Here is a 14,124-nt window from a genome sequence, read left to right on the forward strand (position 1 = left end):
AATATCTACATTTAAAGAGGAAGGGACAACATCAAACAAATTAGTTAATTAATGAAGAGGGAGGAACATTCTGTCTCCTGTCCCAGAGTTAGATATTTTTTCAGCAGCTGATGGACACACCGGGCTATATTAACTTATGAGCTAGCTCTGTATCCCAGTCATACTCACCATGATACCAAGGAATGAGAAACAGTGAAAAAATTACAAAATGTTACATCTAATATTCCTATATCACAGACTAAAGACCACAATGTACACACTTACCATATCTTGATCTCTGAAGTAAGGCAGCAATGGAGTGAGGAAGAAATGAAATGAGTCCCAGTAAAAGGGTGCTTGATTTGACTGGAGCTCAATCGGTAAAAAATGGTCAAGAATAGCACATTGGAAATAGAAATTATGTGATCTTATTCTATAACCTTAGCTGCTCTATTAGTCTGGAGTGACAAAGAGGTGTGGACTGAGGTGATTGTAGTGCTTAATTTGTGCCAGGGCTTGCCAGGGCTGAGCCCTGGCACCTGTAGGCTTTGCAGTTCATAACCCCAGTGCCTCTGGGCTTGCTACATTAGTTATGAGAGTTAAAAAATTGCTTGAGCCCCAGGCCAGAGGCAGATTAAGGTTTCCTGGGGCCCTGGGCCAGAGAGAGCCCCTCTCCAACCCTTTCACCTGCGGTTGCTGCCCCGTTCCACCCCTTCTGCCAGCGGCCCTATCCCTGCTCCACCCCTTTCTGCCCCTTCCTTGGGGCACCCCAGTTCTACACGGGTCCCCCCATTTTGCCCCCCACTGCAGCCCCGCAACGCATTTGCTACTTTCTGCCCACCACACACACGCTGCGGCCATGGCCCTGGACTGCAGCGGGGAGTGAGAGCTCCTCCGTCCCAGGGCCACAGCAGGGGTCCAGGTGCTGGGGCTTCCCCTGCCACCTCCTGTGCTTCCGCGGGGGACCAGGTTGGGGCGCTGGGGCTTCTCCTGCCCCATCCAGTGCTTCTGCCAGAGAGTGGGGTCAGGTGTGGGGGCTTCCCCTGTTGCCCCGCAGCTTCTGCCAGGGATGGGGTTGGGGCACTGGGGGCTTCCGATGCTGCCCCACAGCTTCTGCTGGGGACAAGGTTTGGGGGGGCGGGTGCTGGGGCTTCCCCCACCCAATGGCTTCTGCCAGGGTGGGGTCGGGCGACCTGAGTTCAGGGGCTTCCCCCATTCTGCGGGTTCAGACAGGAATAGGGACAGGGTAGGGGCCACTGGGGGGGCCTTCCCCCATCCCACGGCTTCTGCTGGTGAGTGGGGTCAGGGGCCGTTGGGGCGGTTTCCCTCACTCTGCCCGCCTGGCATTGCTGCTGCAGAGTGGGATCGGAGTGTGGGGACTTCCCCTGCTCCGCATGTCAGGCGGACGGGGCTCCGGGCTTCCGTTGCCTGGTGGTGGATTTTTTCTGGGAACCTTCAGGTGCCCCCCAGTTGGCCGGGGCCCCTGGGCACGGGTGCCGTCGGCCCAGTGGCTAATCCACCACTGGCCCCAGCACCTCTGCCATTAGAAATTAAGCACTGAGTGATTGTGTTTGGATTGTGATGAGTGTGATAAGTAAAACAAGGTGAGGGAAGAAGCCAAGCGATTTCTAGATGTCCAGTGAAAAGGTACAAAATGAAAGCAAGAGAGAGCCCCACATGGCCTCTTGCTGAGAACCTAAAGTAGTGAGGCAGCAAGGGAGTGAATCCAAATGAATGGGAGTTTTATCTAAGTGGGGATTAGGTCCTGAGTGTAATGAACTATATAGCTTAGCTACCCATAAAGAGAAGACAGCAAATAGATAGGTTCTGGATTCTATGGTATAGATTCTGTACCATATTTTGAGCAGCAAGTGGATGACAAAGTGCTGGTTTGAGCAGCAAGTGGATGACAAGGTACACATTTTAAGGGTTGGTCTGCACTAGAACGAGATTGTCTAACTCCTCCATTGCATGGACCACATCACAATTGTGAGATTGCCTCAGAGATCACCAAATCTCCCATTCAGTATCCTACCTCTTTATTCTCTACTTCTTATATAGTAGCAGCTTCTAATAAAGGCAGCTGTGCTGGCACCTCCTTCTTTCTAGCTGCTTATAAAAAGCCTCCAGGTTGTTATTTGCAATAGAAATCCTGGACACCTGAAGATGCTGGGGGGTAAAAAGAGGAGCCAGCACCATGTAATGAGCCAGTTTTCTGTGGACTCCAAATTTTGGGAACTGGTGCATTGGAAGTCTGCACTTATTTCAGAGTTAAGTGGCAAGCAAGTGACGGAGCCATTTGTTCTTCAAATGGTTCAGTGTGTCTATGCTACCCATTTCAGAGTAGCAGCCGTGTTAGTCTGTATCCGCAAAAAGAAAAGGAGTACTTGTGGCACCTTAGAGACTAACCAATTTATTTGAGCATGAGCTTTCGTGAGCTACAGCTCACTTCATCGGATGCATACCGTGGAAACTGCAGCAGACTTTATATACACACAGAGAATATGTAACAATACCTCCTCCCACCCCACTGTCCTGCTGGTAATAGCTTATCTAAAGTGATCATCAAGTTGGGCCATTTCCAGCACAAATCCAGGTTTTCTCACCCTCCGCCCCCCCACACACAAATTCACTCTCCTGCTGGTAATAGCCCATCCAAAGTGACAACTCTCTACACAATGTGCATGATAATCAAGTTGGGCTTGTGCAGGAAATAGCAAATAAGCTATTACCAGCAGGACAGTGGGGTGGGAGGAGGTATTGTTAAGAACTTTTGAGTTGGGACACAAAGTGTTTTACAAGTGTTCAAGGCTGAGATGCCAGGCCCATAGAGAAAAACAGGGGTCTGAGGCACTTGAACAACTCCCAGGAAGTATCACAATGGCATTTCCAAATAAAAGTTTTTGCATTTTGGCCAAAAGCTTTTGGGCTTGGGGCGGAACATTTTTTTATTTTTCAATGAAAAGTTAGAATTTCCCACAGAAAGCAGGCACTGTGCAACAAAAATTCCTTTATTTCAAAATCCAGTTTTCTGGCTAAAAAACTATTTTGATGGGAAACTTTTGACCAGACCTGGTTCCTGGTGCTTGAACTGGTGCTGTAAATGCAAACTTCTTTAGTGTAGACTACCCTTAACAGGGTTTGTCTGGAACAGGAGAGCAGCTGGGGTTTGTGACTGATTTGCACATATTGGAGGAGAACTGAACCAGATATATAAGAGCTGGGGGCCCGCAAATGTAGGGACAGATGGTCTCCATTACCTCAGTGGGAGAATGGGACTGAAACATAGCAGACTCCAAATGGTTCAGTTCTTCAGCATGTTCCTCCAGCACCTCATGACCCTTCCAAACCTCTCCATGAGGGTTGTCTATACCTGCTCCCGATTGCCCCCCAACCAACTCCATGATAAATTTCTGCCTAATTTAATGCAATAGGAGGCCACATTAATCTATTAACCTAGTTATTTCTCCATTCTGTGGTACCCCGATTTAAGAGGTAGTTCTAGGATCATCTGCTGACAGAAAGCAGAGAAACAGGGCTTCTATGCAGACAGCTTCTATAGATCCCCTGGTTTCTTTTGTGGGGGGACCAAAAATCCTACTCATTCTGTAAGGGGCAACCCCTATCCCTATCTGTCTGCTCTCGCCTTCCCAGAGAATGATGCTGTGAAACCTCTCAAAGATTCCAGACTCCTACCCAGCCTAGCAGAGTGGGATGTTCTAATCCCTAGTGAAAAAACAGGTGAATCCCTGAGGGAAATCAATGCAAGAGAGAGAATACACAGAACAAGGGCAGGTCAAAAAATGTACATCCATTTTTTGTCCTCAAATGGAAAACTGGGGTTTCCACTAAACAAACATTTTCATAGACAGCATCTGTTTTCCTTGAATAGTTTCCATCTTTCATCAGAAAACTGAATCCCCCCCAAACCAAATACATTTTTGGTTTTCTGCAACTGAAAATTTCTTCCATTTTCAACAAAATGTCAAAAAGTTCTATGTAAAGTATTGACAAAAAATGAAACAGAACTGTTTCCACTGACATTTTCCATTGAAACTCCCACCCTCCTCTTCCCCATTTTCTGACCAGCTCTACCTCAAACCATTTTAGCATGGAGGCTGGCATTGGCAAGTTGCTGGGAGCCCAACTGCCATACCTAATTTAAATATATGATGGGGGGACAAGTGGAAGGGAGAGAGAGAAAAAAAAACATACTGAAAACAACACAGGCAAGATCATGTTCTGTTATAAAAATGAAACAAAAGAAACCATGAAGTGAAGCCAGAGAGGAAAGAAAGTCTAATAAGCAAGAGATACAGGCTATATAATATTCAAAATATATTACATGGAAAGAGGGTTAACAACATTACAGTTAAATATAATGCACTGTAAGCAGTACACAATTGCTTTATTCCTTTAAATACCTGGGAGAGTGGCTTTGGTATGGTGTGGTAGAACAGATACTTTTTGCCCTAACTAATAGGCTTATTCCTCAGGCTAATATGGGAGAGGTAAATTTTTCAAGCACCAGCTTAAAAAAACCCACAGAAAGCCAGATCTAGCCTCTCCTACAGCCCCTTTCTGCCAATTCAGCAGCATTCAGAGGCTGCAAGTGGTGCAGAATAGTAGCTAGAGGAATTTTCCCAGTGCACATGGCTCTGTACTGATTCCCTTGCAACTCCTGGTTTAGGGGCATGCCGGTGATGAAAGGAAATTAGGGTGGGTGACTGGAACATGTTGGGCCTGTCTTCACTGCAAATGAATGGTGTATTCTTAACCAAAGCTAGCTAACTCCTGTTCATAGGATCACAGAATATCAGGGTTGGAAAGGACCTCTTGAGGTCATCTCGTCCAACCCCCTGCTCAAAGCAGGACCAATACTCAATTTTTGCCCCAGATCCCTAAATGGCCCCCTCAAGGATTGAACTCACAACCCTGGGTTTAACTTTATTCAGACATGTAGATAAGTGTGGAAGGGTTTGCAGCCTTGGACTTTAATACTGTTTTATTTGTTAGGGTTTTTTTGTCACTGAACTATTCAGTCAGTCTCCAGACTGTAAACTGGATGTGCTATAGAAAAAGGGTACTCAAATAGGCATTTAAAATATTGAATATTTGTAATTATTACATGCATAATGTGTGCTCCTACTAGCTGGACCTGTACTCTTCCCCAGCTAAGCAAAGGCAAGCTGGGTCAATATTTGGATGGGTGGCTTCCAAAAAACAAAGAAACCCTGGTACTGCATGAAGTGGTGTTTGTGATTCAATGTGTGGCACTCTTCTGTTTAACAGGCCAATACTCAAACCACTGAGCTATCCCTCCCCCTTTGTTAGCTAGCTCAAGTTAAAATAGCAGTCAAGACAAAGCAACTCAGCTTTTAACTCAAGTTAGCAGGTCAAATTCCACCCCAGGCTCACTATGGGCTTTAACTTGATCTGATAACCTGAGTTAAAAGCTGAGATGCCATGTCTTCACTGCTGTTTTAACCCAAGTTAGCTAATGCAAGGGAGGTAACCCAGATTAAGAACACAGCTTTTTTTGGCAGTGACAATGTATCTTCTGTGGCCTGGCAATCCTGAACTCCTGAGCTGTGTATGACTTTGTGGCAGAAGCGAGCACCTCATCTGAAAGCGGCAGCATCCCTCTGAAAGCAGCAGCTACCACTAATATCATCATGTGAGCTGTATTGATGGGGTTGTGCAGATATGCATCTAGGAGAACTCCATACTCCCCTCCTCACCCCCAGCAGGGATCCTGGGCACAAGAAGGAAGGAAGAAACCAACTTGTCTGAGGTCCAGTGTAGGCCAACAACTGCCAGAGGTCTTAGAAATTAGGATATATGAGTACCTTCTCCGTCATAGAATCATAGAATCATAGAATATCAGAGTTGGAAGGGACCTTTGGAGGTCATCTAGTCCAACCCCCTGCCCAGAGCAGGACCAATGCCCAACTAAATCATCCCAGCCAGGGCTTTGTCAAGCCTGACCTTAAAAACTTCCAAGGAAGGGGATTCCACCACCTCCCTAGGTAACCCATTCCAGTGTTTCACCACCCTCCTAGTGAAAAAGTTTTTCCTAATATCCAATCTAAATCTCCCCCACTGCAACTTGAGACCATTACTCCCTGTCCTGTCATCTGCTATCACTGAGAATAGTCTAGAGCCATCCTCTTTGGATCCACCTTTCAGGTAGTTAAAAGCAGCTATCAAATCCCCCCTCATTCTTCTCTTCCGTAGACTAAACAATCCCAGTTCCCTCAACCTCTCCTCATAAGTCATGTGTTCCAGTCCCCTAATCATTTTTGTTGCCCTCTGCTGGACTCTCTCCAATTTTTCCACATCCTTCTTGTAGTGTGGGGCCCAAAACTGGACATAGTACTCCAGACGAGGCCTCACCAATGTCGAATAGAGGGGAACAATCACGTCCCTCGATCTGCTGGCAATGCCCTTACTTATACACCCCAAAATGCCATTGGCCTTCCTGGCAACAAGGGCACACTGTTGACTCATATCCAGCTTCTCGTCCACTGTCACCCCTAGGTCCTTCTCATGCCTTTCTAGCAGGAACTAAGTTATTGTTCTGCTCCGAATCTCCTAGATTACCTACAATTTGAGCAGGTCTTTGGAAATGAGTAAAAGAAGAAATAAACCTTGCCTGGGCATTTTAAAACTCAGCTGAGTAACTAAGGAAAACTCTTGCCAAGACCCCATAATCCTAGGTTGTGTGGTCCCATTCCTCTCTCTCTCTCTCTCTCTTTGTTTGTTTGTTAATTTATTTATTTGGAAGGACTTTTAGCTTCCTGTTGTAGGCCCATGCCAAGTCAGTTGGAGTAAACTGTATGACCAGAGCCTCCTCTAGCCCCATAGCCCTGACTTCTTCCACCCCGGAGAGCAGTGTCATGTGACTGGGACGTGGACAGTCATGCCTAGTGTCAGGGCAGGAGCAATCTAGTGGGTAGAACAGGAGTCAGTAGCAAGGAATTAGAGCCATGGATCACTGCTGGAGTTAGAGCCCACATTCAGAACCACAGTCTGAAGCCAGAGCCAAGGGTCAGAGGTCAGGAATCACAGCTGAGTGTCAGAACTGGGTTACCTGCAGTGAGGCAAGGCCGGAGCTATCACAGTCAAGCACAGATGCTTTGGGCAGCCACTAAACAACTAGCTACCACTGGGCTTACGAGCTGGTCTGCTGACTCTGCCAACCAGTATCGGGCTGCAGCCAATCAGACAACCTATTACAGGCAGCCATGCTTGTTAGGTTGCCTGAAGCCTGGATCTAATGCAGACCCTGATTCCTCACACAGAGGACCAAGGGAATGTGAAAAACCCATGGCAGAACAAGGACTGCCTGTTCTCCTGCCTCAGAGTCCTGGAATGCCAATGTGGTCTGTCTGTGTGAAAGAAATGAAAGAAGCAGACCCTGAAAGAGGCTCTGGGCATCAGAAGTGCCAGTTCAGCATTTTCATTCAAGGTCTTTCAGATCAGAGAATGTTCCTGAATAGCAGAGAACACATGAAGGGCTCCACACACCAGCGACCAGGCCCACAGACAGACAAGCTTTGAGGAAGAGACGGACACTGCCATAGACTGAAAAATGATCCTGATTAAATCATAAATAACATCACACAGGAAAGTGAGGGCTGCCTACACTAGGGCAGCTAATAATTCAAAGGTGTATACTCCACCATATTTTATCCAGAGTCAAGTTTCTGGATCCATCTTACAGCTGCCCTGGCTGCCTAAAACACATGCACGGCGGTCTGGACTGAAATCCTAAATAGGTAAATAGGCCCAATGGTCTGTGATGGGATGTTAGATGGAGTGGGATCTGAGTTACTACAGAGAATTCTTTCCTGGGTATCTGGCTGGTGAATCTTGCCCGTATGCTCAGGGTTTAGCTGATCGCCGTATTTGGGGTCGGGAAGGAATTTTCCTCCAGGGCAGATTGGAAGACGCCCTGGAAGTTTTTCGCCTTCATCTGTAGCATGGGGCATGGGTCACTTGCTGGAGGATTCTCTGCACCTTGAAGTCTTTAAACCATGATTTGAGGACTTCAATAGCTCAGACATAGGTGAGAGGTTTATCATAGGAGTGGGTGGGTGAGATTCTGTGGCCTGCATTGTGCCGGAGGTCAGACTAGATGATCATAATAGTCCCTTCTGACCTTAATATCTATGAATCTAAGATGTTATGAGCAACTGGAAAGAGGGAGCTTCATTGTAATGATCTTGTCATCCTTAACTGTAGTACCATGCCCATCAATGCCAGTTTGTATTTATAACTCTGAAAAATACCAAAAATATAGTTTGTTTTACAATTACATGGTACAACACAAAAGATGCAGGGATCATTATAATAAAAACCTTTATTTCACTGAGTGGTTTGGGGCATCTGGAAACCATTTCATATTTGAATGAAAATGACCTTTCCTTCCTTGCATTTCAAGCCATCCTGTTACTTCACAGTGCTTTTGTTCCTGCACTCCTTGCACAAAACGTAGATTCAAGTCTCCTTATTATGAAAATGATCTAATAAAATAATTATCTCAAACATTTATTCTTTATTCAAAAAGTGCCACTCACCAGTTAATTGTTTCATTTAGTTAAATTAACCCATAATATGTTCAATTTTCAAACTCATATTCAATATATTTTTGGTTCAGTTATGCCGCATACACGGCTGAGCCATGTTAGGGGAAGGATAGGAAGGCCATTGCCAGGGCATTGGTGTCAGGAGACACTGAGTCCTTTGAAAGGCATAATGCCTCCTTAGCACTGGGGAGAACATGATGGAGAGCAGTTCTTGTTACAGCTTTAAAACATGCAAAGGCATTCCCCCACGCACAGCCAGCCTATGTAGGGTTTATGGGCAAGGGGAAGGGTCAGGAGCTCCCCCATTTTCCATTTGAGGACAAAAAATGGATGGAAATTTTTTGACCTGCCCTTGTTCTGTGTATTCTCTCTTTTGTATTGATTTCCCGCAGGGATTCACCTGTTTTTTCACTAGCAGTCTTTCTCGGGCCAGTCAGCACTAACGGTACTTCCCACTGTGGGGAGACAGATTAAGCATCTCCTGTGTGGGTGCATTGTGGAAGGAGGGGACCCCTGCAGCTTATCTCCCTTGTAGCATATCCAAGCAGAGGGAGGCATAATTAGCTCATAATGAATATGATACTTAACTGTTTCTGAATGGGTTTCCTCCTTTTCCTCCCAGCATATAGACATTCCCCTGGTGGAATCATTGTTCTGGCACTGAAACAGAAAAGCAATAGGTTTCAGAGTAGCAGCCGTGTTAGTCTGTATTCACAAAAAGAAAAGGAGTACTTGTGGCACCTTAGAGACTAACAATTTTATTTGAGCATAAGCTTTCATGAGCTACAGCTCACTGCATCCGATGAAGTGAGCTGTAGCTCACGAAAGCTTATGCTCAAATAAATTTGTTAGTCTCTAAGGTGCCACAAGTACTCCTTTTCCTTTTTGAGAAAAGCAATAGGTGGTTCATTTTCAGAGTTTTCAGTGTTTCATACCACTTTACAACATTACAAAACCCAGGAAATTCAATTAAAGCCAATGCTCATTCCTTAAGCCATGGCATTATGTAAAGCTAAAAGGCACAGTGACATAAGAAGAAAGAAGGGTCAGGCTTCATTCTGTTTCTTAGTTTATTCTGTTTCTTAGTTATTAGAATATTGATGTTTATATTTAATTTTCATGTTTTTTAAATTAAACCAGCTAAAAAATGGTATAAAATGGGTATAAAAGACATCTTGTTTATTAGAGAGCCTGAAATAGGCTTCTTTCTTCCTTTTAAAAAAAATCTCTTGGCCAATATATATTCTAATTTCCTGGCTAATATATGTTTAGGGTCAATAATAATAAATAATATTATATATCACCTTCCATGAGGAAGGATCCCACAACTCTTGAAATATACAGGAACAATTTCTTCCATTACTGAAATTGTGCTTAGCAGGATGCAATTACTCAACCTGGAATTTGTCCAGGTCCTCACATTTAACATCTTCTACACTCTTTGAGAGGTCATTGGGTCCAGTGCATAGAGCATTCTCCAGAGACAGGTTCAATTCCCAGCTTTGTGACTGTAGGCAAGTTACTTTGATGCTTGTTCTGTCTTTTCTATTTTGACAGCAAGCTCTTTGGAGCAGGAGTTGTGTCTCAGTGTTGGTACAGTGATTAGCATAATGGGGCCCTGATCTGAGTTCAGGCCTCCTGGGGTTGCTACTGTTACCACTACTAAAGCATCTGGAGAGCTTTAATGATCACAAGTAGTCACAACATTAGGTTTGCATTTTGTAGTCCCTCCAGCAGCACAGAACCCCTCTTAGCAATATGATGGGTTGTGGATTCAAGTGACAGCTGAAACAGAAGAGTGCCACAGATTGAATCACAAACACCACTTCGTGCAGTACCAGAGTTTGTTTGTTTTTTGGAAGCCACCCATCCAAATATTGACCCAGCTTGCCTTTGCTTAGCTGGGGAAGAGTACAGGCCCAGCTAGTAGGAGCACACATTATGCATGTAATAATTTCAAATATTCAATATTTTAAATGCCTATTTGAGTACCCTTTTTCTATAGCACATCCAGTTTACAGTCTGGAGACTGACTGAATAGTTCAGTGACAAAAAAACCCTAACAAATAAAACAGTATTAAAGTCCAAGGCTGCAAACCCTTCCACACTTATCTACATGTCTGAATAAAGTTATATGAGGAAGTATATAGTATTGGACCCACAGTCAGTAACTTCTCTTCCCCAAGATTTATTCCTACAGTCTGTCTACCCTGCAAATGAATGTGTGATTGTAGTGTTGGTAGGTATACTTGCGGTAGCTTTAATCTAGCTAGTGCAGGTACCAACTGTAGTGAAGATGTGGTGGCAAGGGCTTCACCATGGGCTAGCTGTTGCAGTACAAGTCCACCAGGGATCCTGGGAAAATATTCTGGTGGCTGACACACAGCAGAGTCCATGACACCACATCTGCACTACTATTTTCACCCACGTGAGCTAGATTAAAGTTAGTGTGAGTATGCCTACCCATGCTACAATTGCACCTTCATTCGTGGTGTAGACATACCCTACATAACACACCCTAATTTGCAGTGTACATGTACCTGTGACAGAATCACAATATCCTGAACAATCCTTATGGAATTAAGATCACATTTACAGAATTAAGTTAAACGTTATTGAATTAGGGTCAATACCTTTGGGATATAATACATTAAAATGTTGTTATGGATGTGTTATTGTGGCATTGTATGTATCTTCTCTAGTGGGAGAAAGATGCTAATATACTTCCATCCTTATCAACCCTTAAAAGCCACCTCCCTGGAGAGGTTTGCATATACTGGATTCTCCAAAGACCAACAGACAAAGAAAGTGTTTTTTAAATAAACAGCCTGGTTTTAACCTGGCTCAGGGCCTTCTTCTTGATCCAGCAAATGGACAGGTCCTCTAGTGCAGGAAGAGCCCCAATCCTTTGGGAAGGGTTGGAAGGACTGGGCTTACTGATACCCCATAAGACTGAGTGCTTGTTCTGAGTTGAAGCTGCAATGAACCACAAGGACTCCCCTTGGGTGGAGATTTGAAGGACTGCTCCTGCCAGTATCCATGTTAGAGCTGTGGGGATCTCCAGTAAGCTTATTAGCATGCGTGTAGGTTTTTTTTATTGTTTTTAGTATGTTTTCTCTATAGTGCTTTTTACCTTAAGAATAAACTAGGCTTGCATAGAAAGAACTGTGTGGTACTTAGAACTGTAGTAATTACATCTACTAGCCATCTCTGATGAGAAAGCAAGCAGGTGTCCTTGGGCAATCTGTCTGTGCTTGGAATAACATGGTGAAGGCAGGGAACTGTGCAGCCTGGAGATATCATGGTTAAGGCTGCGTGTCTGTCATGGAGGTCACAGAAGTCACAGATTCCATGACCTCCATGACTTTTGCACCAGCTGGTGCAGATGGCTAAGGGGCTGCCGGAACACTCGGGCAGCCCCTGGGCCAGCAGCAGTTTGGGTGTGGGAGGGGGCTCATAGCTGAGGCAGGGGGTTGGAGTGTGGGGGGGAAGGGGAGGGAGCTCCTTGGAAGCGGCTGGCATGACCCTACAACTCCTGACCCCCAGCAATCATGGCGCTCCCAGACTGCCCTCCTGCCCAGAGCATTCTGGGGCCCCAACACAAGTTTTAGTTACAGGTAAATAGTACAAGTCATGGACAGGCCGTGAATTTTTGCTTACTGCCCATGACCTGTCCATGATTTCTACTAAAAATAACCGTGACTAAAACGTAGCCTTAATCATGGTCAGAAGGGAGAAAGATGTGTGTCTCCACCCAAGAGCGGTGATAGCCAGGGAAGCCAGAAACCTAAGAGTTTGTCCCTTTGCTGGATCACTGAGGGGAAATAGAAGTGCAGTTGCCCTGGAATGTGACAGTACCCTTGAGAGGGCTGTGTTTACACAACAATTAAAAAAAAGTTCAGCCTAAACCAAAACTAAACAAAAAAATGACACAGTGTGGGATTCAACCTAGGCCACTTGAGGGGTATAGAGCCCACTGGCTCTCAACTAGCCACCATTATAGACCTTCCCTTATGCAAAGGCAGGGAGAAGCCGAGAAGCTGCACTTAATCTGTTTCACAAAGATCAGATAGTGTACTTAGCCCTGGTCTACACTAGGACTTTAGGTCGAATTTAGCAGCCTTAAATCAATGTAAACCTGCACCCGTCCACACAATGAAGCCCTTTATTTCGATTTAAAGGGCTCTTAAAATCGATTTCCTTACTCCACCCCTGACAAGTGGATTAGCGCTTAAATCGACGTTGCCGGCTCGAATTTGGGGTACTGTGGACACAATTCAATGGTATTGGCCTCCGGGAGCTATCCCAGAGTGCTCCGTTCTGACCGCTCTGGACAGCACTCTCAACTCAGATGCACTGGCCAGGTAGACAGGAAAAGAACCGCGAACTTTTGAATCTCATTTCCTGTTTGGCCAGCGTGGCAAGCTGCAGGTGACCATGCAGAGCTCATCAGCACAGGTGACCATGATGGAGTCCCAGAATCGCAAAAGAGCTCCAGCATGGACCGAACGGGAGGTACGGGATCTGATCGCTGTTTGGGGAGAGGAATCCGTGCTATCAGAACTCCGTTCCAGTTTTCAAAATGCCAAAACCTTTGTGAAAATCTCCCAGGGCATGAAGGACAGAGGCCATAACAGGGACCCGAAGCAGTGCCGCGTGAAACTGAAGGAGCTGAGGCAAGCCTACCAGAAAACCAGAGAGGCGAACAGCCGCTCTGGGTCAGAGCCCCAAACATGCCGCTTCTATGATGAGCTGCATGCCATTTTAGGGGGTTCAGCCACCACTACCCCAGCCGTGTTGTTTGACTCCTTCAATGGAGATGGAGACAATACGGAAGCAGGTTTTGGGGACGAAGAAGGTGATGAGGAGGAGGAGGTTGTAGATAGCTCACAGCAAGCAAGCGGAGAAACCGGTTTTCCCGACAGCCAGGAACTGTTTCTCACCCTAGACCTGGAGCCAGTACCCCCCGAACCCACCCAAGGCTGCCTCCTGGACCCAGCAGGCGGAGAAGGGACCTCTGGTGAGTGTACCTTTTAAAATACTATACATGGTTTAAAAGCAAGCATGTGAAAGGATTACTTCGCCCTGGCATTTGCGGTTCTCCTAGATGTAGTCCTAAAGCCTTTGCAAAAGGTTTCTGGGGAGGGCAGCCTTATTGCGTCCTTCATGGTAGGACACTTTACCACTCCAGGCCAGTAACACATACTCGGGAATCATTGTAGAACAAAGCATTGCAGTGTATGTTTGCTGGCATTCAAATAACATCCGTTCTTTATCTCTCTGTGTTATCCTCAAGAGAGTGAGATATAATTCATGGTCACCTGATTGAAATAGAGTGCTTTTCTTCAGGGGACACTCAGAGGAGCCCATTCCTGCTGGGCTGTTTGCCTGTGGCTAAACAGAAATGTTCCCCGCTGTTAGCCACAGGGAGGGGGGAAGGTTGAGGGGGTAGTCACGCGGTGGGAGGAGGCAAAATGCGACCTTGTAACGAAAGCACATGTGCTATGTATGTAATGTTAACAGCAAGGTTTACCCTGAAAGAGTGTAGCCACTG

At 45.6% G+C, this 14,124-nt stretch overlaps 1 protein-coding gene across 1 annotated transcript in view; it reads right to left on the minus strand.

Annotated features, from left to right (window-relative positions):
* The window catches only part of AHRR (aryl hydrocarbon receptor repressor), a 128,995-nt gene extending 119,775 nt beyond the window's left edge, over nt 1-9,220 (minus strand). Inside the window, exon 1 of the mRNA XM_073332501.2 lies at nt 9,159-9,220. Coding sequence (XP_073188602.1) covers nt 9,159-9,220 — 62 coding nt within the window. The remainder of the gene's footprint in view (nt 1-9,158) is intronic.
* Between the last annotated feature and the right edge of the window lie 4,904 nt (nt 9,221-14,124).

This window comes from Lepidochelys kempii, chromosome 2 (assembly GCF_965140285.1).
Source record: "Lepidochelys kempii isolate rLepKem1 chromosome 2, rLepKem1.hap1, whole genome shotgun sequence".
Taxonomy (NCBI): Eukaryota; Metazoa; Chordata; order Testudines; family Cheloniidae; genus Lepidochelys; species Lepidochelys kempii.